Raw genomic sequence first — 23,995 nt, forward strand, 5'->3', positions numbered from 1 at the left:
TAAGTAACTGCCTTTGGTGTATGCAGTGCTCATTTTTTCTTGACACAAAACTGACTTTACAGGCAGTCGTGTGGGCGCTTGCTACAGAAAGCTTTTAATTTTTTTAAGCCTACATTTTTCTCAACACACAGAAGTTGTATGAACTTCTCATTCTTCACAAAGAACTGACTTCCAGGAGCCAGCCTGGCCTCACTGTCTTTGGAAAAAGCCTCCAGATCTGGCAAGAATCTTGTTTGGCTCCATCTTCACCAAATCCTCTTTTGTTCTTGGAGCTGATCTCTCGCTTTTATTCTTAGCTCTATTCATTTTCATACCAAGCTGACCATTTGCTCTTTGCAGCAGTTGCTATTACTCTACGATGTGTGTTTTGCTTGGCCAGCAGAGGTGTTGTTTTGCTGTACAAACTATACCTGAAGCTATAAATCCCAGAGCACTCTGTTTAAGTCCAGAGAACCCGCATCCAAGTGATTGCTGATACCACAGACAAGCAAAAAGTCTCAAACACCAAAGGAAAAGCTATTGGTTTATATATAGATATATATATAGATAGATATATACTGTGTTTACAGAGTCAACAAGTTAAATGGAATAGTCATAAGAGCATTAACAATAAAAATACAATCTGTGTGTAGCCAAGTACAGACTTAAAATGGTAAAACAGGAAAAAGGATCTCACCAAAAGTACAAATATACAGTACAAATTGATTTATTTAAAACAGTTACAAAAAAAGCACAACAAAATAGAGATTATCCTTAGAATTATTAATGCTTTGTTAAAGATCGGGTAGGAGGAAAGGGGCGGGAGCAAGGTTGGAGAGGAGCACCTGACTAGTTCTAAGGCTTTAGATACAATGCGGTCGGTTACATGTTAATACAGCCATTACATAACTGGGATTATAGTTGAGGGATCAGCACTTATCTACAAAGACCTCCTTGTGTCAGGGCAGCCCAGCTGGTCCCCCAGTGCCACAGGTCTTTCTCTCCTTTGCGTGGGCAGACCCTCCCCTGGCTCTAAGGTGCCACAAAAGCAGAAAGCAACCAAGCTGCGCGTGGCATGCTGACAGGGTGGGGCGGCAGCAGCCCGGGACGTCGGGCAAGTCCTGTCCTCTGTGGACAGACACGAAGGTCGTGGAGGAGTCTTGACCATCGGCATGTTAAGCCCTACATGGAACACACCCTGGGCCAAACTCTGTACAGAACGTGCTTTTGTAGCCATCTGAGCAGCTTCTGCAAAGTTTCAGGCCCAAAACAGCCTGAAAGGCAAAGAGCAGTTATGAGTGACGCTAGGGAAAGGCACGTGTACTGCTATGGGCAGGAACTAGCATTTGGGCTACTCAAGCTGCTGTAGTTCTCATTTAAAATATTTTCTCAGTAATAAGGTTTGCTAGTTTTCTACTGGGGAAAGTGACTTCAAGTGTGGGGTGGGGACAGGAGGGCTGGGGACACTTAATGTGAAAAGTGCATTATACTTGTGCACCTGCTGGAAAGGAGAGGCAGAGGGACCTCTGCAGCTTTCCTCCTCTCCAGACAGAGCTTCCTCTGCATAGTCTGGTAGTGATGAGCGCTCGTCACCTGGAGCAAATCTCATGTTCCTGGAGGAACAATGCACACTTGGCCTGGAAGCAGGCCTGGCCTCTGCCGGGCAGCCGACCCAAGGAATGTTTCGTGAGATGGAACAGATGGCTACAGGCACCAATTACTGCATCCTTCAGACTCTTCCCACAACCTCCACGCAGGCTGGGTAAGACCAAGGCCAGGACATCTCCTCCTCCAAGTAGGACAGACCACAACACTCCCTCCCTTCACAAAAGCAGCAGGAAAGCAGTTTATTTCTCTAATAAGCCTGTCACATCTCTGCCTGCAGAAAGGCCCATATAACCAGCTTATTCCACAGTCTTCCTGGCTTTTTCTTTCCTACCCCTGTAAACCTAAGAAATGAAAGCCTCCTCCATGGGCTCATTCACTGTCTTCCTACCCACAGCAGAGCCTGTCTCATGCTCCCTGTCTTGGGAGAGCCTGAATAGAACACCACCACGCCACTACAGGAGGTGAGCATTGCAGCCCAATCCAGTAAGGGAAGATTCCAGTGATTACAACTACTGTTCAGAAGGGCTGAATGGTCTCTAGCGTTCCCATCCTGACAACGGCCACTGGGGCAAGCAGCTGACATAACAAAATTCTTCATCTTAACACCCATCCATGAGACATGCCCCAAGCTGTTGCTTCCAGAGAACAGAAGAGCTGGCAGCTGAAACACACTCAGCAGTGAGACTTGCAAGGAATCTGGATAGAAACTCCAAGGTCTAGCACACCCTGATCTTCCTCCTAAGAGCTCAGAACCATACTCAACAGGTGTGCAGTCAGGCTGGTGGCAGGAAAACACCAAGGTGAGCACAGGCACAGCCCTCCAGCTGCCCAAAGTACAAAGCTATTCTCGCTTTGCAGCACCTTGCCTTGAACACCAGCCCTTGCAGACTGCTGCCCAGTGCTGGAGAACTACAAGCAGTAGGTACAGTGACATACAAGAGACGAGGCAGGCTTGCAAAACACAGAGACTTCCACGTTTGAACAGGCATACAAGAGGTTCTGCACCATTCAGCTGTGTAAACACTCTCACTGAGTATGCAATATCCCTTCTACATTCATTGGCTGTACTTATGCAAGATCCCTTCCTCAGCTGCCTGCCACAGTTCTGAATTGCTCTGCATGTACCATGCAAAGAAGGGCGAGAGAACCCGGGCTGCTCTGCCTTCTGGTCTTGGCACAAACACCCTGGATTTCCTGAGCACTGGATATTAACCAGCATTAGTGAAGGCCGTTGTGTAAGACTTCAAGGAATAGTGACAGTGAATCACACACAGTGACAGCCAGGCACCAGGGCCTAGACAGGACGTTTCACTGACAAACAGCGCCATGAAGACAACATCCTTCCCACAGGCAAAGGAGGCAGAAACTCCACGTGACAGTGTCACCATGACTTTGTACAATTCCAAATGCAGTTGATGATATCACAAGCCGTGTGTCATTGGGGTAAAGCTATGTGTGACACAGGCAGCATCCGCACTCCGGATAAACCCCATGAGGCACAAATACTGAAGGCGTGAACGAAGCATATCTCAACTAAGGCCTGAAAATGAATTTTCCTGGTGCAGGCATTTCAAAGGCAATAGAAATGGCTACCAATGTACTAAGAAAACAGATGGGTGGAAGAACCGTTCTGCAGACTCTCTAGCTTGCCTAGCACCTAACAGAACATCCTTGTCATGCAGCCAACTGAAAACAAATGTTTGGAGGACACCCTTCTGGATGGTACCTGGACCAGCCCCAAGACACCAACACTCCAAGCGAGCTGAGCGGGATGACAGCTTTCCTGGTGAGAGGAGCAATGCTCTGCCACCCAGCATGCCTGCCAGGAACCCTCAGCAAGATGAGAACAGGGATGCAGAAAATGGTGCTCTAACATCAGGAGCAGCTCTCTAGGGATCTGCATGCTGAAAAGAAACCCTCAAAAGCCTGAACCTAACACAGCGATGGGCACATTAATACAAGGAATACTTAAACCCAATCTAAGCCAGTGAAGACTCTAATTCTGAACAAAATAGTGACTTGCTTATTCTATCTAGGTAGTTACAGCCGGTGTCATATCACACCATCAGAGAGGTTAAATTAGTGTAACTATAGGTGCCTTCACCTGAGTGGAGTGTTATTACCATCACAAGGTATTAATAAACACTTATGTTAAATCTGTGTAAAAAACTATTCTCAGTTCCACAGAGGAACTCAAAAATGAAGCATCAGAACAACCAATAGAGTAACACCCCAAAATGCCTTATGATGCTGTGGTATTTTTAGAGTCCCTAGGAGAAGATCTGTACCTTGCCTACACATGCAAAAACACTTGTCTGTTGTCTACAGTTTATTCAGAAAACTGCCTGCAGGGAAGAACTAGCCATCTGTAAGGTTTGCTTCTGATTTAATTACACAATAGTCTTGGTTTTCTCACAGTAGAAGGATGCATTTTTATTTTCACTAGAGAATTCTAAATACGTTTTACTCTAGCTTTCCAAAAACAAGAACAAAACAACATAAAAAAACCTAACCCCATTCACCTGTAGACTAAGCATCAAAGCCTTACGCCCAAGAGGTTTTTGTTTTTAAGGTTATTAACACAGGAAGGAAGATTAGATTTGGTGACAAACATTTAAATAATTTTGGTGACAACAAAAATATTTCATAACAGGAAACTGACATCTCCCATCCTGTGTCCCATCTCAAGTGCTCAAGTTCTCTATCCACCTGCACCCAAACCCATCCTTTTGGTCCTTCCTCTTGAATTTCTGTGATTCGTGGAAATCTCTGTACATTCTTTGCAAAAAGAGCAGTTGGATTCGGTGGAAGAAACATTAAATAGAACCATCAGAGAAGCATCTGCATCCTGCCCTCAAGAGCTCCATTGGTGAACGGTCCTTTTAAAGTGCATGTGTGAAGAAAGGGGATATTGGGAGTAGAGCCCCCTGAACTCCAAAGGAGACCCATCTCTCCCCATCATGAGAAAGGAGGAATAAAATCTTCAGCAATTTTATCTGCTACCTTAAGCCATGTCTGCCTTTCCCATCTCTCCACCTTCCCTGAATGCTTAGACCCTGCCCTGCAGAGAATCGGGTATTCAGAGAGGTGCAAGAAAGCCCAGCCTCCGGATGCTCTCACTGCAAGCTCGTGAGCACATCCCCGTTCTCTACCCTAGCTAGCCTGTTGCTGCTCCCTGAGGCACTGGAGCCCCCCGTATTCCCCAAGAGGAACTGGTCAGCCACTGAACTGGAATAAATCCAGTTATGTGGGGCAGAAAGCAGTCTTGCTGGTGAACCTGTCACATAGTCTGTGCAATTTCTCCACCCGATGCAGATAAGGCTCACCCACAGGGGATGCCCTAGCTCACGACCATAAAGGGATCATTTCCCTGCATTAGAACGCCCTTCAATAGACAGCTTGACCTCCTGGGGTATGAAAGAAGGACGAAGCAGAGAGTGACGCGGCTCCTCTGCCTGCACGCTGTATCTTTGGAAGCCTGGGGCTGTCCAGCTGTGCTGGCTGCCAGTCTCAGGCTGAGAAGGTTCTTCGCAAGAGCTCTGAGCTGCATTTTCCCTTTCTGTCTGGGTCTTCCTTTCAGCAGCTCTGTCAGATGGTTCTCTGGACCCCTGAGCAGTTATTTCAGATCTCTCCCTAGTAGATATCAACTGATCTGTGAAAGGGTAGTTAGCCTGAGAAGCAGAGTTGCCATTCATGCTCTGTAAACTGATTGATATGCAGACATCACCCACCTGCAGCCTGTGACAGGTCAAAGCAAAGAGCTGAGCAGTCCGCCCCGGGCTACAGGAGGACCAGCCCTGGCCATACACAAAGAAGGGATGCTCTGGGGGCACATCAATGCTTACTTTACTTTGTTGCTCCCCAACCACAAAATGCAACGTGACAAGCCCAGGCCACTGGCTGTCCTGAATATCCACCACAGTGCTTGAGTCGATCTTCAGGCCTCCGCTCACCTCTGCACTGCGAACAAAGTCTTGAGTCTGCAAGTCCTCCACCCGCTTCAGCTCTCCTGTAGCTAGCTGGATGATGGCTCCTTTCATGAAGTGAGAGGGCAAGCGAGAGGAGCTGGGTGGCTGCACCTGGGCCAGGTCCTTTTCAAGCATGCCTCCTTGAGCCTGCATACCCGGGCTCTGCCTCACCAGGGCTTCTGAAATGGAAGACCTGATGGGCTCAGAGCCAGCTGGAACCAGGACTGGCTTGCCGTTAGCTATCACCATTCCTTTGGTTAATTGTCTTTGTCTAACTGCCTCTTCAGGGGATGCAATGCATGGACTCCTGGACTGGCTCTTCTCAGCAGCACCCCTTTCCACTGTGTTCCTCAAAATGTCCTTCGACTCCCCCTGCTGATCAGGGATATTATGGCAAAGGTTTAAAGGGCTCGGATCATCTTTCCTCTGGGCTGCCAGAACATGATAATCCTGAGAGGCCAACACTCCCACCACCCTCTGAACCTCCAGATCAGCGTCTGGCGTGCTTCTGTGTGCTGGCACAGAAACCTCTGTTCTGAACGTCTGGTAACCTGAAAGAAACTGTCCATCAACAACACATCTCACTGCAGACCCTGGCAGACAGTCTTCAGCTTTACTGCTGGCAGAGTCCTCAGCCTCGCTGGTCCTCCTCACCACATTGTGCTCCAGATGTCTCTGTTCACCATTGGCAGCAGCTACCTCTGAACTCAGCTGACTGTCTCGCTGAGAAGAATCTGGGTTTCCACCTGCTGTAGGTGTCTCGTATCCTGAATACCCAGGTGGGAGGCGAGACATCTGATAATAAACAGGAATTCTACCTGGTGTGGTATCTAGTGTCTGGGTCCCAGCATGGTGCTGCATCTGGCCAGTAGAGACTGCAGAAGCAGATTTGTTGAAGCTGTGGGTAGGAGAGGTAGTCTGGGGGGAAGGAGCAGCTTCTTCCGTGAAGAGAGAGGCATATGGCACAAAGTGGGGGACATGAGAGGCGGTGAGGTTGCTAGAAGGTGACAGGAGAGGACTAGGCAGGAAGCCAGGAGGGACAGCATAGGGCACCGTGTAGTGCGAGCCGATGAATTGTAAGGATGTCGGAGGGATCTGCGCATAATGGATGGGAGGGTAGGGCATCCCCGGGTGCTGGATTATTGGCGAGGTCACATTGAAGGTGGGGGTCAGGGGGCTCACATTCACCACGGGGTGCAGGGCCGTGGAGGAGAAGGTGGCGGGCGGCATTGCCACTTTATAGAGCATCCCATACTGGTCCACCGTCAGCCCCGCTACCGCCTCCGCCGCCTCCCCGGGGCCATAGCGTAGGGCCACAGCACTCGACCCAACTGTCCGGGCCCACTCGGGGCCCTCGGTCGAAGCCTGGGCACCCCCCGCCCGTCCCGCCTCCGTGCCGGCGTTGGCGGCGGGAAGGTCCCGCTTCTTTGGCGGGAGGCACTCCTGGCTCCGCTCGTGGCCCGCTCTCATGGTGCCCCGCGGTGTCCCGGCAGCCCCGGCCGCGACGCTCGTTCATGGGGGCACCCGAAGGAGCTGCCGCACGCCGGCTCCCAGATGCCCGCCACCGGCCACCTCCTCACCTGCACCGGGAACAGAGGGAGCCGTGAGCCCCGATCCCGCGGCCGAGCGGGGACAGAGCCCACGGCACGGCGCGAGCCTCGCAGGCCCGCACCGAAACGCCGAGAGCCACCGAGCCCCGCCCCACTCCGGAGCTCCGACCCGGCGGACTGAGGGATCCCGAGGTCGGCCGCGCCCTGCCCCGCCCCACCCCACCCCATCCCGCCCCGCCCGGAGGGGCTCGAGGCGCCGCGGACACGCCCCACCTTCCCAGGCCCGCCCGGTGCCCGCCGCGGCCCGCGGCTCACCCGCCATCGCCCGGCTCCTCCTCCGCGACCCCCATCGGCCCCACCGCCGCCCGCGGCCGCCTCCGGCCCGGCCCCTCCCCGCGCCGCTGCGCGCGGCGATGACGCACGGCCTCGCGCGCCGGAAGCGCCTCACGGCCGCCAGGAGGCGTGGCGGTGACGCCGAGGGGCGCCCGAAGCGCCGGTTGCCGCGGCAACGGGCGGAGACCCGGCCGAGCCCAGGGCGCCCCGGCCCGCGGCTTCCGGGAGGCGGGGACCCAGCGCCGGCCGACGGAGCGGGGAGGGGGCCGCCGCCGGGAGGCCGCCCCACCGCGGGGGAGAGCGTGAGCCCGGCTCCGAACGGCCCGAGGAACGGAGCCTCCTGCGGGGGGTGGTGCCGAGCGCGGCCCACCTGCCGGGCTGGGCGGGGTGAGGCGCTCGTTCGTAGCAGAAGCGCCGTCCCGGGAGCGCGGCGCGCGTCGGACGCTCGCGCGGGCGGTGCGGATCGCGGCTCCACGCGCTGAGCTCCGCTCCGGGTTTCGCCGTCCGCGGGGACCGACGGTGCGATCCTTCCCCGCCCCGCGCCGCTGCTTTCCTTCCCGGTGCTACCTCAGGTCCTGCGCGTTGTTTCGCGGCATTCACTGATGTTTATGGTGATAAGGGAGCCGAGGTCGCGCGGAAACGCGCGGGGCCGGAGCGAGGGGTCCCCTCGAGATCCCTCTGTCGTTGCCACGTGCTCAGCCCCTCCCGCCCCGCAGCGCACAGCGCGGCTCCCGCAGCGGCCCCGGGCACGCGCCGCGCACTCGGGATCATTCTCACCCCTTTCCCAGAAACGGTAAAAAAAAAAAGAAAAAAAATCCAACAACAAAAAACCCAGAACGTTCGGCTGTGGCACGGCCGCTCCCGGAACGGGCGGCAGAGCGCCTCTGCCCGCGCTACGTCGGGAATGGCGGACCGCGCTTTGAACGTGACCGCCGCCGTAAGGAAAGCGTACGCGGGTGTCGCCGCGTGCCGTCCACTCAGGGCTGTCCGCCCTCACGAAACGCTCGCGCCCCCCGCGTGCTCTGTTCTGCGGCACGGCGCCTCGGCCGCGGGAGCGCCCACGTTAAGCCCGAGCCCGGCCCGGGAGCGCCTCCTGAGCGCCGCGGAACGCACACTGCGAGCACTCCGCCCGCACGGGCGCACCACGGGGCAGCGTTCCGCGGGGCCGGCCCGCGCGTGACGTCATCACCCACCGCCACGGTTCCCTCGCGTCACTCCTCGAGAGCTGACGCCGCGTGTGCTTCCGCCGGGACAAATAGCGCGAGGGGCCCCGCTCCGCTCTGCTCCGCCCCGCCCCGCCCCGCCGCCGTTCGCGTCGCACCTCTCCCGGCGCCGCCGTAGCTGAGGACCGGCCGGCCGCGCTCCGGGACCGGCGGAGGCCGGGAGGCCGAGAGGAGCGTTCCGACGCTGGGATCCCTCCGCCTGCGGTATCGGTGCTGAGGCCGAGCCGCCGCCATTTTGAATGCCTGGCTCCTGCCGCCGCCTCCGCTCCAGGGACCGGCCCGGTGAGTGGGGCTGCAGCCCCCGCCCGCCTCGCGTCGCAGTTTCGCTCCCCGGCCCCTCCGTTCCCTTTCTCTCCGCCCGGTGGCGGCTCTCCGTCGGCGCTGCCCGCGGCCCTCGGGATCTCGCGGCCCGGGTCCGTGAGTGCCGCCGTGCTGCTCTCGGGTCGCTGCGGCCCGCGGTATCTCTGGGCGGTGGTGCTGGCTGCGGCCGCCCGCGCTCGGTCACAGCCGTTCCTGCGGCCTCCGCTCGGCGCTCCGGGCCCCTCTCGGCCCGCGCCGCCTCGGGGCTTTCGGAGGCGAAGAGAGCGGAGCGTTTCTTACGGCCTTTGGGTTTCAGCGGCGGAAAAGACGCGGCAGAGGAGGGCCGCTGCGCTCCTCGGCCGCCGTCGCTGGGCTCGGTAACGCCGCGCGGCGCTTCGTGGAGTGCGGAGAACTGCCGCGGGAGCTCCGTCGGGGGGGAGCGGCCTCGCCCCGGCGGCTGAAAAGCGGCGCGGCGGTTCGAGTCTTTCTTGGAGCCTTCTCCGTAGGGCAAATCGAGATTGTTTCAGTAGTAGGCATTGGTTTGGAAGCTCGCGGGTGGAATGGCAGTTTTACCGTATCGTAAAGCGATGCTTTTAGGCGCTTCGTGGTGCGTTTAGGTTCTAAGGCTTGACGTCTGAATGGAAAAATACGGAATTAGGTGGAAGTGCTTTGGAGGGCGTTTCACGTGCAGAACCAGGAGGGGCACTTGGCGCTCGCTGGCTTAAGCAGAGAAAATATATTTGTCACTATACAGTTCTCCTTTCATCTGGTATTTAAAATAACAGATCGGAGATTTTCTGTTCTGATTCCGTACAGTAGTGTGAACCTAGATCTTTTGGAGGCTCATTTGCTTTTCTTCCCCCTTTCTGTAAATTGTATTTTTTCTCTGTTTATTTGCATGTTCCCTTTCTTCCACCAAACTTTTGCCTACTTGTACATAGCCTTCAAATTTTGTGCCAAGCATTAAATCTTGTTGGGTACTCGAGAGCTGAGTGAAGGCAGGAGGCTTTGTTTCCCGGAGGCAGCGTGCAGTGTGAACCCCTCCTTCCGCACTGGGAGGAGAGGAACGTACTTAAGTTCCTTCAAGTTGGCAGCGGGAAAGGAAGTCTGTTTGTGAGGGCATCCAGCTTTTGTGGCCTTGGTGGATAAGATAGTTTTCAGGTTCCCTCTTTTTTTGGTAGAAGGACATTTTCTTCCTTTTCTTTGTTCCTTTGACTTTTAATTTTTTTTTCTTCAAAAGGTGCTGTAATAGAGGCAGAGTTCTTCTGTGCTTTTGTTGGCAATGTCCTGGCTGATGAGTAAGGGTGAGAGGTAAACCTTCTCAATCTTGATAACCACTTTGCAGACAAGTTTTGAATTAGAAGCACTGTAACCTAATGAGATCCGCAAGTTCATTTGTGGAATAAAAAGGCTGTGAGTGGCAGCAAAGGAACTGAAACTGTCTGTTCTCAGACACAGACAGACTGCTCAAGTTAAGATTTGGAAAGTTGCCTTTCAAAGTATACAGGCTAGTATAATTCTTCATTGATTCTGAAGTTGATGATATTCAGTATAGCTTCCTGTGCCTCCTTTACAGAAATGTTTGCTCTTATTTTTGAATCACCAGCGTGTTCATCTTCAGACCATTGCAGAGATTGAGTTGGGTTTTTGTTTTGTTTCTTTCTGCTTAGTAAGAGGGCAAACTCTTCTGACTGAAAGCGGTGCTAATTTGTTCTAGATAAGGCTGGGATATTCCTTGAGGAAAACAGGCTCATCTATCACGATGATTGTATTAGTTTATCAGATGATAATTTTGGAGCCAATAAATATATGATGGTGTTACTCAGAAGAGTAGTGCAAGTGAATATCTGCTAATATTATTGCTGTTGGTAGCATTTACCTTGATCTGACGCTTCAGAGATACTGTAGATAAAAGTCCAAGACTGGCATTTCTAGGCAGCAGTTACCTGGTGGTACAGCAAAGTTTGTATCAGTGCATATAAAAACGCAGTGTGAGGGAAGGTGTGTGATTTTGGTCACAGAGCAGTGCAAGTGTGATGCCTTGCCTCTAGGGTGCTCTTGTGCTGCTGTTCTTGTTTTTTTCAAATGGGCCTGGACATGGGACCATTGCATCCTCTGGGACTATTTTTAAGCACTTGTTTTTAGGCATGTTTTCCATACTTGACTTCCCTCCCTTCCCATGGCTGTCCTAATCTTTGTATAATGCGAAGTAATTCTGATGCTTTGTGTTATCATTCTCTATCTCATACCCCTTAATTTCTTTCTGATATCCTGATGTTACTTATTTTTCCACTTATTAGTTACCTGACTAGTAGGAAATAGCTCTTTGTTAGAGGACGTTACTTTCTCCTTTGAATGTTGTACGGTTGGTTGGGTTTTTTTTTTTTTTGAACTATTGTTTGCTTTGCCCTTGGTGATGATGGCAGTGCTGCTTGGTTAGGAGCATGCTATTTTCTGCTATACCAGTAATACCAGTATCTGTCTTTTTTTTTTTTTTTTTTTCCTCGGCAGTGATCTCAATTTGCAGAGTTTTATTTCTCTTTTTACTGCCAACATGCTATTTTCGTTCCTTTCAGTTGTCCGATAGTAGTTTGAGGATCCCTGGCAGTGTTGTGCAGCCAAAGCCTTCAGTCTGTTCTGGTTACCAATTGCCATTCTGCTTTCTTCTTCTGTTCAGAAGGCTTGGTCAGTTCTGAGGAAGCAAGTAGGGGAGTTCTGTTACTGACTGCAGTTGGAGTTGGGTCAGGTTTGAATTATGTAATTTCCGAAATACTGGGGTGTGGGGTTTATGGTGCATGTTTTTGTTTTTTTTAAGGAGTGTGATTGCATGTGATAGGAGTAGAGGGACTTAATTTGTGTACTGTAGATCTGCTTCTTTGGCTACTTTTTAGGATGAACCAAGTTTGGAAACACAGTCTATCGGAAAACCTGTAGCTGAGTTTGTGTCTTATTTGAATAGAAAATGGAGGCCATTTCCATCATGCAGCTGAGTTTTGTGGGCTTTGTCTGTTGCCGGAACTCAAGGCAGCTCAAGGAACTTAAAAACACATCTGATGTTCTGTCCTCAACAAGTTGAAGCAGTTACTTTCTGATAGCTTATTTTTAAGTATCCATTAACATGTTGAAAGAGTAATTAAATATATATATATATAATCTTCGGTTTTGTTATTAGTAAGACATAGGCTAACATTTCTGAAGAGATTCCATAGGGTTAGAGCTCAGCTTGCATGTTCAAAACTCGTGGGTCTTTACACTTAATTTCCTGATAGTTAAACATAGGTTGACAAAAGCACTTAAGTATTTCGTGAGATGTGAGATTTCCGTAGGGTTATTGCTGCTTACAAATATATAATGTTATTTGATGAACAGCTGCCTTTGAACACTTGTATTTTCTAATAGGTTTTATGTTTTTGGGGTAGTGACCTGTTAAGTACAATCTTCAAACAGCAAGATAGAAGAAGGTAGCTGATTAGAAACAAAACGTATAGTAAAACGGAGTGTTCTTATGTTGTTTTTGTTTTCCTGGTTGATGTGGCTTTTTTTGTTCCACTTCTGGATAGTTTACAAAGAATGAGTTGCATGAAGGGAGAGTGTCTTCCTCATTGGTTTGGTGAGGAATTACCACGTTGGAGAGGGAGGAATTTAGACACGAACTACCCAGCCATGGGAGCTAATCCAAGTTAAATATCAAACTCTTTTTGTATAGCCTATTATCAAGAGGGTAGCTTCTTTAAAGAATAAAGCCTTCAAATTGATTAAGAAAAATAAATCTGTTGATCCTAACCGCTACTATGATATAAACTGTTAGGTTCTTTTCAGGTATTTGGGGATAACCCCTCATTTCTAGAGTGTGTGTGTAGTGAAGAAATGGCCATGGAGTGCTACTGTTGTAAACAAAATGAGGAAAGAGGTGGTTGCTTTTAAAATTTACGCTGTCATTTGTGTTGATGGGAAAGGAACAAAAAAAAATGGAGGCAAAAGTGTTAACTAATCCTGAAAAACAAGACTTGGTACTTTGAAAGAGGTTTTAAGCCAGATAAACTTCAGGTCTACTGTTACTAGATGATAAGGTTGTCTTCTCTGTAGGTCATTTTGTGCAATAAAACACACTTCTGAAAGGTAGAGTTCTGTAAAACTTTACTGTTAACAGCAGTTTGCTATTCAGTACCTTTGTATCTACCTGAGACTGATTTTTCTGCATATTTTAAATGGTTCATAGTGTTAATTTCAAGATACTGTATGATTTTGAGACAGATTTTATAGTATATTGCTTATTATGTGTTATAGTTCTCAATTCTTAATTCTATTCATATTTTGATTTTATGTTTCTTCAGTATTCTTTGTTTTAGCCCTTGTCTTTAAACAGATGATTGATACATGGCCTCAGTTCCTTCCTTTAGTGAAGTCTGAGTGCTTGCATGTCAAATCCCAGAGGAATTTTGATTCCGTAAGGTTTTGCTGCCTTGACAGAGCTGTGGTGCGGTCATGCTGTGCGTTGTCCATACTTCGTTTGTACGATCATGGAAATCAAAAGCACTTGTCAGTAAATCATCTTCTGGAGCTTGTTGGAGTCTTCTTTCATCCTCTTTGTGCTTTTTATCATGTTGCAGCTTAATAAAAGACTGCCAACTATGTATCCATGGAGCCCATGAGGCCTTACGCCTGTCTTAGTATTATTGCTTGTCATTGTTCTTGGTGAGTATAGTTTCACATGCTTGACAGCGTGAATGTCGAAAAAATGCTTGCTTCCTATTGCTCTGTGTTGATTTGACTGAAGAGAGGGAAGATACTGAGGTGTATTTCATGAAAGAATCAAGAAAAGTGGAGCCGTCGCAGTCTTCCTTTTTCATTCAAGTTGTGGGTTTTTTTTCCTTAGCTACACACCTGCACATGCATACTGGTTAGGTGTATATCTGACAAGGTAGTTGCTATCTTGTGTGAATTAGATGCTTTCCATCCTGGAGGAATATCCATGCAACTTTGTTGCCTCCATTCAGACTCTTCTGACCATTTTTCTGGTTTTTATTTTTTCTACCAAGCCTTCAAAGAACTGCTAATTGTATGCAGTCATGTGATTTACTACCTGCAAGCTGAAGCATCGTGGATTTAATAGTTAATGGATCGGAGTCATCCAGGAACTTGAGACTGTACAGGAAGTGTTGTTGATGACCTCATGGATCACCTTTCTGAGTACAAAAGTGTATAGTCCTCTACACACCAAAGGAACGTTTGGGGTCTGGAACAGGAAATGTGAAACTTGGATTCTGAGTGATGTTCTAACCCTTGATACCTGCAGAAAGCTTGGTTTGTTGGCTCAAAGGATATGGGTTTAGGATGATTGGCTTTCTTGACCGCTGCAAGCTATAGGTGTTTGATGACCAGGGGGCATATGCTGCTGATGTTGGAGTGCTGGGTGGGATGCGTAGGCAGGACATGAACATGGCTGCTTAGGGCTTCTCTGCCACCTTCATTCAAATGTATCTGCACTGTGTGCAGCTTTATTTTTGTATGGAGTAGCAGTAACGTCCTCAGCCATCCTTGTTGGCTTGTTTTCTTCCAATTTTGTAATTATTTACTCTGTAGGATGATCTGTGTCAGTGCTGATGTGATGTGTCACCTGATCCAGCCAGTGGTGTAAGAGCTGCCATTAAAGGTTTTGAGGGCAACATGCCTCCAAGTGAAGGTGGGTTAGCAATAGCCTAAAGGATTGTCAAAACTTACTTTCTCTTAAATCATTTCAACTCTTCTGAGACAGGAAATGAGATTTACTTCTTGGTCAGCATGAGACTAGTGCTGCTTGGTATTATAAGAATTCAGGAGCTGTTTCTCTCAGATAGTAGAGAATATGGGGTTGGAATAAGCACGGTATGGCTGAAAGGGTCTTAAGTGTATGAGTGCTTTACTCCAGGAGCAGCCTGCAGACTGAGAGCATTGCTCAGAGTTTGTTTCTGAGTTAAGTCTGTGATCTGGTGGCTTATTTCTATTACTGTAGTTAAGAAAACTTTCTTATGGGGAAGGAGGAGGAAGCAAACATAGTACATTTTATGGAAATTATTACGCACTGAAAGGCGGAAAAACAACTTATTCACGAGAAAGTTGCATGAGCTGCAACAAGTGTTAGGGGTGGCTTGTTCTTGTGAGGTGGATATGCTATTTTTTTGTAGCTGGGGTTGTGCAGAATCTTCCATTTTGGGGAAAGTATTCAAAGAATGATGGAATCAATACTGATTTTTTTTTGTTTGTTTTTTTAAGAGTAGGGAGTTGCAGCACAAAGACAGAAGTTTGAATGTTGGAAAATAAACCGTGTCTGTGTTTTTTCCCTTCCTGCTGCCCTCCTTGCAAGCTGTTCTGATCCAGCAGGATACATGTGAGAGATACAGCTGCTCTTCCAAAGTAGTTCAGATTGCACTGTGTGTGTACCACCAGCATGTCATGTTTATGTAGCGTATCTTACACTGAGATGAAAAAAGCAGGGAGCTCCATAACTTGACCATTATCTGATTAAGACTTAGTTTTTAATTTGTTGCTGTCTGAAATGCTGCTTCATTATTTTACTGCTGATGTGATGTTGAGAGGAAAGCAGTATCTGCAGTGTGATTTGTTGATTGGTTGTGTAAGAATATGTCGAAGTATAGATTAGCCACTTGTTTCAATGAATGGATGATGACAGTGAAATCTTACTAGATATCCAGTATTTCCTTTTTTTTTTTTTCCTGCCTCCTCAGTGAAGTAGGAAGTCCTGCCTTAATGTTGGTGAAGGATGCAAAACAAAGGCTCTTAGATGTGCATTAGCTTCATTTGGTGCTGTTTCCATTGACTAAAGTGATTTAGGGACAGATCTACTGTGACAAATGAAGCTCTCTATAGAAATACCTACAGAATGTGATGGGCATGTGCTTGGGAAAGTAGTGCTACCTAATCTAATGTGTTGCAGGCTCGAGATAGTGTTCAGAAATTCATAAGCTCTTCAAATACGGTGTGTGAGAGCAAAAGGACTTGTGATATCAAACCAGATGAGTGCCAAACTTCAGTTTGTTTGCAGACTATGTAAAAATTTGCAGACAAACAACCCTCCCTCCCCCATGATTTTGACTTGTAGGTGCTGCAGCCTCTGCTCTCAGGAACAGAAACTTGAGATGACTTAAAACTTAATGATTCTGCACTTAAGTCTGACTTGGTGCAGGAGACGATGCTTCGTGTCTTTCCTGCTCCATCTTGGCTTTCCCAGAGCTGTGTGCTCGCACTGCCTCGTGTCTCATAAGCTCACTGTTCCTTTTGAATGCTTCTAATTTCTGGAGGAAAGTAACATGCTGGTTTTCAGATGTACAGATGGCATCATCTGGCATGCTAGGTCAATAGAGATGCTGTCAATAGAGCAATGGAAGGAGTAGAATCAATCTCCTCTTACTGAGTAAACCAATGCAGAAGTGATTATTAATAAGATTATTATTAATAAGTTACTGCCAATAGACTGCAGAGATTACTACAGATGCCTGCAGTGGTATTTGTATTTTTCAATTTCTTCCCTATTTTCCAACAAAAGCATAGCTTATCAAAAGCAGTTCCCAGGTATACTTGAAGGGAGGTATGGAGTATGAGCTGGACTTTGAGGCTGGTTTAAGCAGGCTGGTTTGGGGTTTGTTAGACTATTGCATAAACAGCACTTTGTCACAACCACATACCCATACGGACTGTTACACGTCCCTGGGGAAATAAGAGGAGGGGTTTTTGTGTGTGTGTGTGTATACATATTTGTTTTTTATATATATATATATATAAAACAAATAAGTACTATGACACAGCCATGTCTTAAATGCTGTGTGTGGCACTTTCTTTCCAGACATCCTTCTGAAAGGACACAGGAGAATTGTAGCCATACAGACAGGGCAATAAACATAATTGGTCACAGAATGACTCAGATATGGGGCTGCAGGGCTCAGATTGGAAAGATGAGGGGAGGGGTGACCGTGGAAGTGCGTAAAATTATGATCTTCTTAGTGTTACTAACTAGGTGATTGATGTTATCATCTCCATAGAATTACTGGGTGCATCAACGTTAGCAAGTACTTAGCTGCAGTCCAAACGGATGGACCGTCTTTCCATGTGTTGCACATGGAACTCAAGTTTTGACTTGCAGCATATTGTTGATTCTAGAAGTTCACCTGGATTCAAAATGAAAACAGACTTACTATTATTATTTTACATTTTGACATAGATTTTTTGCTTTCGAAGTTCTTATACTGCAAATTGTTGAAGTCTGCAAGAGAATGGAAGTGTATGTCTGCATGCTTACCTGGTTCTTCCAGTCTTCCATGCGATTCTGTCATTGGAAGCAGGATACTGGATGGGATGAGCTTCGGTCAGACCTGGTGGGCCCACTGTGTTTCTGATCTGCTTTCTGTCTTTGTCTGTTTGGACACTGAAGTATTTGTAGATAGCGCTCTTCATGTAAAAGAGTGATCTGACTTGAAGACTGCTGTAGACGTGGGGGGCTGACTTTAATTAAGAACTTTTATAGGATCCTTAGAGACCTCTATCAGCAAGGCACATCAAATAGAAAGATAAACCTAAACAGATCTTGTTATAAGATTTCATAGAATTTTGAGAGGAGGCATCCTACCAAATTTCAGAATAACTTCTGAAGTGACAAATCTCATCCCATAACTTTTATTTACATTCATCTCCAAAGGAACGCTCTTAAAAGCAGGTTGTTGGGATGTATAGCAGGCTGTGGCTGCCAGTATATATACATACATATACGTATATATACATACCCAGCCTACAGTAACAACGTGCACTTAGTCTGTTTGCTGAGGTACTACAGAGTAAAGCAATGTGTCCAGACAACAGCTATGGACAAGCTAGTACATACTAAATAGGAACTCTAGATTACTTTGCAGTAACTCTTGCATAGTTATCTTAATTTCATAGGACATTTAAAAGCATATTTTCCTTTTCAGTCTTACTTTCTCATTCTGAAGTTTCCCACGCAAAGTATTGGGCATTGGTTTTTGGTGTGGTAGTGAAAAATATTTCACTCTCTCAGGGTAGGGAAAGTGTTTTATTATGGATGCAAATAGGGGGAAATGTGGTAGCAGAGGGATAGAACTAAGCTCCATTTAATTTGAAATGCTCTGGGACTCTGAGGCTTCTGGCTGTCTTCCTGTGTGGGTGCTGGTGGTTTGTCTTTGTTTTGAGGATATGTATTTTGTTGTAGTATTGAAAATCATTTTTCCATTTTTACAAATTTTAAGAGTAATTATTTCTTCGTGTTCCTTTGAGATTTTTGCTTTACCATCTGAAATATCTAGAGATTGCATACAATAGGTGTGTACAGCTCCAGGTGCTTAGCAGGGTTTTCTTGTTCTCTTTGTCATAATCCTACAACCTTACCTTGCTGTTGGAAGATCACGGCTCTGCCACTATCAGAGCACTGTTAGTTAAGCGCAGAGGGCTGCGTTAAACGTTTAAAGATTCCCATCTAATGAAAGATTTCTCTGTGTGCATTTGGACATGATGCTGCGTGAAGATCTTTTCAGTGGATTTTCAAATCCTTCGAGACTTTACAGGCCGTGTTAAAAAAAAAAAATGTGATAACAGTATTCAAAGGCCTTTTAATCACGTGTTCAAATACTGTTCCAGAGACAGCTTTCTTACTTCCCCTTCAGCATGATGCTTTAAGTGTGGCATCTGAATGCTTAGGTTCTGAGTTGTTCTTCCATCAGCTTTTTCTGATGACTTCTCCCCCCCTCAAAGGAAGAAGGATGAATGGCACAAGTATGTGGGATTTTTGAAGCACAGCTCTCTGAAATCTCCTGCTAGTTATTTAACAGCATTGCTTTTTGTAAAGGATGATTTGTGTCCCAAGTTGTCATGATTTGGGAATCAAACCTCTTTGGAGAGAGTTGGGAAGTGAGCACGAGCATACCTTGCTGAGTACTATTCCTACCTGTTTCAGATGGGGAATTGTATTATGTTCAAAGCGTAGCAGTTTCTGTTTCTGGAAAAGCAAATGTGAGAACTTCTGTTCGTGAAAGGTACAGAAATTCCTGTGGCTTTTGGGTTTGCTTTTAACCTTGCTACTGAAGCTGTTTGTAATTTCTTAATTCTTCCGTCTATATAATTGTAAGGGAAGAAAGAAGGATATGCTGAACTGTGAGACAACTATGAAGTTGTCAGGTACATTAGAAAGCTTATGGATCTCTGTCTTTCTTTTCCCAGAGGATGCCAGCCCCCATCAGACTGCGGGAGCTGATCCGGACCATCCGGACAGCAAGAACCCAGGCAGAAGAGCGTGAGATGATTCAAAAGGAATGTGCTGCTATCCGGTCATCTTTCCGAGAGGAAGATAACACATACAGATGCAGAAACGTGGCAAAGCTGCTGTATATGCACATGCTGGGATACCCTGCACATTTTGGACAGGTAGGTTTGTCTCCCTTGCTGCTGTGCTATGGGGGTATAGGAGTATGCTTTGTGTGTTTTTAGTGTATGTCTAGTTGGGAGCATTCCTAGTGCAGTTTGCTTTGACACGTTTTGAGGTTTGTCTTCACACGTGTTCTGAACCTGCATTGGTTAGTTTTGACTATGATAAAGATGCTTTCTGTTTGGACCCTGTTCTTAGGTATTTTGTTATGAAATTTATGGTTAGTCTGCTTCACCCAGGCTGTCTGTTCCTCACTGCAGATGTTTCTTGCGGAGTAGTAGTTAAACTACAATCCAGTAAGTATGAGTATTCCTGGATGACTTCAGAATTGCATCTCAAAGTTGTGTATCTGATGGAAATTGCCAGATATTTTAAAGGAATTTCTATATCCTTCCTCTGAAGTAATTTATTCTAGGTAGATAATAGTTGGTCTGTTACCAACAATTAAGATATTGGTGTTCCTTATCCCCATTTTAGTGAAGAGATTTGGAGGATGCTGGTGTGAGTTTTGCCAGTCTGTTGACTTATTTTTGATGCACTTTCTGTTTCTCAGGCTACAAAATGTTCTTCAGGTTGAGCTTTGTTAGTGTTTGAGGCATAGTCCATTTCTGTTAGTAAGCATCCCATTAGTCATAATCTAACCTAGGCCTCAAATAGTCTAGTGTTAAAGAGTGAATCTGGGCTGGACCTTGAGTTTAAAGGGAATCACCTTATTTCTACATCATTGGGCTCTTTTGCCCAGAGTAAAGAGTTCTTTGAGATGTAACAGGAACACCTATGCTGATTGTTTTAGGATAAAATACTCCATCCCTTGGCCTTGGTTCTCATATAATTTGTCACTTACACATATGAGAATTTGTAGTGGCCAAGGCTAAGAAGGGATTTTAACAAGTATTAAGTAAGTTGATGTCCTTCATGTGTCCTCAACGTTTATAACTGGAAGGAACATTTCAAAGTACTGATGCTGGATAGGTGATGTGTATGATCTTCATTCTTTCTCTGTAACAGTGTGCTGGGGAACTGTTGAAGGCAGATGCCATTCCAGCAGCAGAATTTTGTAGGTAGGCAGTCCAGCATTATAAACAAGAAGTTTAAGAGAGTGACGGGGTGAACGAGTAGGAAATTCGTTTTGATTAAAAACAAGAGAGCCACGAACTGTTAGATCCCATGTTTGTCTTTAAAGATAAAACCAGACATTTGACTTCAGCTAGTGTTGTGAATGGGGTAACCAATATTGAAAGAGTTTAGAGAAGATGTCAGAAGAGGCAAATGGCTGACCTGCTTCTTTCAAATACAGGATTCCTCCACTTTGATCTCGGAGTGAGCGCTGTGTTTAGCCAGTGTATGCTGATTTGCACTGCATGGCAAGCTCTCCTGAGCATGTTTTAAAATCTGTTTAAGATTAGATATCAGGCAGCTGAGTTCCTTTTTTAATTGTTGTTTTCATTTCCCCTTGCAAAAGAATACCAGTCAGAAAGGTATCTGTATTAGTAAAAACTTTGAGTTGTAATCTGGCTACATACCTCTGTGCATTATCAGGCTTTGTTGGTGTACCTGTTACAGCACTGATGTAGTAGATCTTAATTGCTGTTCCTTCAAATTAAATGGATATAATGGTATCAAGAGTTCTTCCACTAATTAAACAGAGCTCCACTTGATCATGTTGCTTAATAGTACTGTGCAGTAAGCTAATTTGTGTGCATTTGTACACATGTGAAGCAAGCTCATCAGCTTTTCATGGAGTATGTTTCAGTAATATTCAAATTCAAAAGTGCTGGAAATATCACTCATTATCCTTCTGCTTTTTCTTGGTCGTTTGTCTTGCCTTTTTTAGCTCGTACACTGTAGTTTTTGAGGCCATCAGTTCTACATTGTGCTTTTGCAGAGTACTGTATAACGAAAGGGGTTTTATAAAACATTTTTTGGGGAAAAAATGGACCAGTGATGAATTTTTTTCAGTAATTATCAAAATGGATTTTGATAACAGAGCACCAGCTCTCTCTCTGGTGGATAGATGTACCCATTGCAGCAGAGCAAAAATAAATTTCTAATGTATATCAAACATGGTGCATTCTCTGGATTTCTATAATTTATTTTTTTAAATTGATGGTTCTTTGTGTGTGTTATCTTTCTCTTCCGTGATCTGATCCCACTTACCTGGTATATATGAGATAATGAAGGTCAACAATGAATTGTTACCTCAAGGTAGCAGACTTACTATTGATTTTGCTGCTCCTTTGTTGGGATCTTTGGGCAGATCATTCGACCTTTCTTTGTTTTCCTTATCACCAACATGGGAATAAAGTGTATTTTAAGAAGCACATTATGAGAGACCTAAGTTGGTTAATATCAGTGTTGAAACTCTTTTTCTTCTAGCTGAGGAATAGTTTAAGCTAATTCCTTTTTTTTTTTTCTTTTTTTTCCAGTTGGAGTGCCTCAAGCTCATTGCCTCTCAGAAATTCACAGACAAGCGCATTGGGTATTTAGGTGCCATGTTGCTGCTGGATGAGAGACAGGATGTCCATCTTCTTATGACCAATTGCATCAAGAAGTAAGGGTACCAGCTCTCTCTCCATCATCTCATGTTTTATGGCTTCAGGATCTGGAATTATGCTTCTGACTCTGATCTTTTCAGTACTTTACTTTTTTCCTCCTTGTCTTAGAAAGCTGTTATCTATCTGTTTTATGCTGTTGACCATACAAGGTTGTTACAGTTTTGTACTGTATTGAATGATCCTCTAAGTTCGTTAGAGGGAAGAGAATACACAGTTTTGTTGGTACTGCAGAGATGTGCATGGCAAACCATATTTTACATTGCTACTGTTTTAGAATGGCAGTATATTACTCTGCAGGTTATTTATCTTTGTCTTAAGATACATAAAAATGAGATGAAATGGTCACAGTAAGCAAGTCGGCCACTGCAGAAGACCTTCTGTTGTGTAAATAAATAAATACAATTCTATTCATTTAATCAGTGAGATTGGAAAAGATCACTAAGATCATCTAGTTCAACCATCAACTTTTTGCACAGGTAGATAGTGTTAAGACAAGGGGAAATGCTTATAAACTTAAAGGAGGGAAATCATAGATCAGATGTTAGGAGGAAGTTTTATACTGAGAGGATGGTGAGATGCTGGAAGAGGTTGCCTAGAGGGGTTGTGGATGACCTGTCCCTGGAGGTGTTCAAGACCAGGTTGGATGGAGCCCTGTGCAGCATGATAGTGTCTGATGTAGCAGTTGGCAGCCCTGCCTGCAGTGGGGGTGGTTAAGACTTCATAAGACTTTTCACAGCTTCATTGCCAATCTCTGAACATGCTCCAGGGCCTCAGTGTCCTTGTAGTGAGGGTCCCAAAACTGAATGCAGTGCTTGAGGTGTGGCCTCACTAGTGCCAAGTATAATTCCATGTTTGTGAATTTAATTATCCCCCAGCTCACAAAGTAAGAAAGAGCCAGGCATGCATTTAGTAATGCAGCATTGCTGCGGGTCCACATGCCTTGTAAGTAGGATTGGATCAGAGGATATTTTCATAACACTGCTGAAACATTGTAGGCCAGGATATCTTGTGTTACTTAACTGTATCTGTTGCTGCAACCATGTTGTTCTATTTGTTTTCTTTCCTTCTGTTGATGAGCTCTGAAGTTTTTGACTTCTATAATCAAGACTCTATGCTGCCTTCTTTTTACAGTTGACCTAGTAGTGCTGATGTATGATTTTCCTTGGAAGCAAGGCAGCAACTTGAAATGTTCTGTCTGTGGCATCTTACTGAATTGGTCGAGAGGATGAAAATTAAGAATCGATTTTTTTTAATTTTTTTTTTACTTTTTTTTTAAATATTTCTGGCAAAGTGCTGCTAAATCAAGACTGTTTCATATTACAGTTAAGTAAAGGGGGATTGGTGTGTTTCCGGTGTTGGACATTTTTGGTTTTTTCAAAATGAATGGGAGAAGGAGTGGAACAGCTGGGATCTAGTTGATTTACCCATATCCCTGCCTGTTTGTGTAGTGTGTGTTGGGTTTTATTATTTACTTTTAGAACATAAGCCTCTTGAGTAAGATTGATTGATGGCTTATACTGTGTCCTCAAAGTATTTGAAACATCTTGACAAAACTGTGGGCCTTAGAAGCTTCAGATGTCTGGGAGGTGAATATTTGGTCAAATATTCTTTTATTGAAGTGTTGTACCTGTGACACTCTTTCACTAGAACAAGGCTGCTTTATTAACACATTTTTTTGATTGCTTAGCTAAAATAAATGTGTGGTAAAGGTATGATGAATTTGATGTGAGCTAGGCTGAAGCTTAACAAAACTGGGAGATAGCTTCCTACCACCTAAGTGGGTTGCCTATTGCTTTCTCTCTTGGCTTGCTCACCTGCCACTTTCCTTGCTTTCGTCATTGTCTTATAACCAAGACCTAGATCCTCCAAACCATCAAGTGAGAACCCTTGTAGAACATGTGCTTGCTATATTCACAGATATATATAGCTGCCAAAAACTTTCTAAACTAAGGCAACAAAAGCAACCCGTTTTCATGGCAGATAAAGTCTGTTCTTTTATTCACGTTGCCGTTACTTCTTGATGTTACAAGCAGAATGCTCTCTTGCTTTTCTG

The 23,995-nt window shown here is 46.0% G+C and overlaps 2 protein-coding genes across 7 annotated transcripts in view; one reads left to right on the forward strand and one right to left on the reverse strand.

The window, feature by feature from the left end:
• Positions 1-1,082: 1,082 nt before the first annotated feature.
• Positions 1,083-7,443, reverse strand: ATXN1L (ataxin 1 like). Of its 2 annotated transcripts, XM_065745372.1 has the most exons (3): positions 7,421-7,443; positions 5,541-7,135; positions 1,083-1,253 (listed from the first exon to the last, which is right to left on the reverse strand). In XM_065745372.1, exons 2-3 carry the CDS (start codon positions 7,023-7,025, stop codon positions 1,155-1,157), a joined length of 1,584 nt encoding a protein of 527 aa, XP_065601444.1. In that variant the 5' UTR covers positions 7,026-7,135; positions 7,421-7,443; the 3' UTR covers positions 1,083-1,154. The 2 variants fall into 2 exon arrangements, with proteins under 2 accessions (XP_065601444.1, XP_065601442.1); XM_065745370.1 differs by lacking the exon at positions 1,083-1,253 and having other exon boundaries at positions 3,751-7,135.
• A 1,334-nt stretch (positions 7,444-8,777) lies between these two features.
• The window catches only part of AP1G1 (adaptor related protein complex 1 subunit gamma 1), a 43,382-nt gene continuing 28,164 nt past the window's right edge, over positions 8,778-23,995 (forward strand). For 2 of the 5 annotated variants that reach the window (XM_065745369.1, XM_065745368.1), the window contains exons 1-4: positions 8,778-8,943; positions 10,202-10,272; positions 19,183-19,386; positions 21,814-21,938. In XM_065745369.1, the coding sequence (XP_065601441.1) occupies positions 19,186-19,386; positions 21,814-21,938 (326 nt within the window). In that variant the 5' untranslated portion in view covers positions 8,778-8,943; positions 10,202-10,272; positions 19,183-19,185. Of the gene's footprint in view, positions 8,944-10,201; positions 10,273-18,944; positions 18,999-19,182; positions 19,387-21,813; positions 21,939-23,995 lie in introns of those variants that run through there. The other 3 variants (XM_065745365.1, XM_065745366.1, XM_065745367.1) reach the window with 3 other exon arrangements.

The sequence above is a fragment of the Cyrtonyx montezumae genome, unplaced genomic scaffold (assembly GCF_038088225.1).
Source record: "Cyrtonyx montezumae isolate F1298 unplaced genomic scaffold, pur_monq_1.0 scaffold_35, whole genome shotgun sequence".
NCBI lineage: Eukaryota > Metazoa > Chordata > Aves > Galliformes > Odontophoridae > Cyrtonyx > Cyrtonyx montezumae.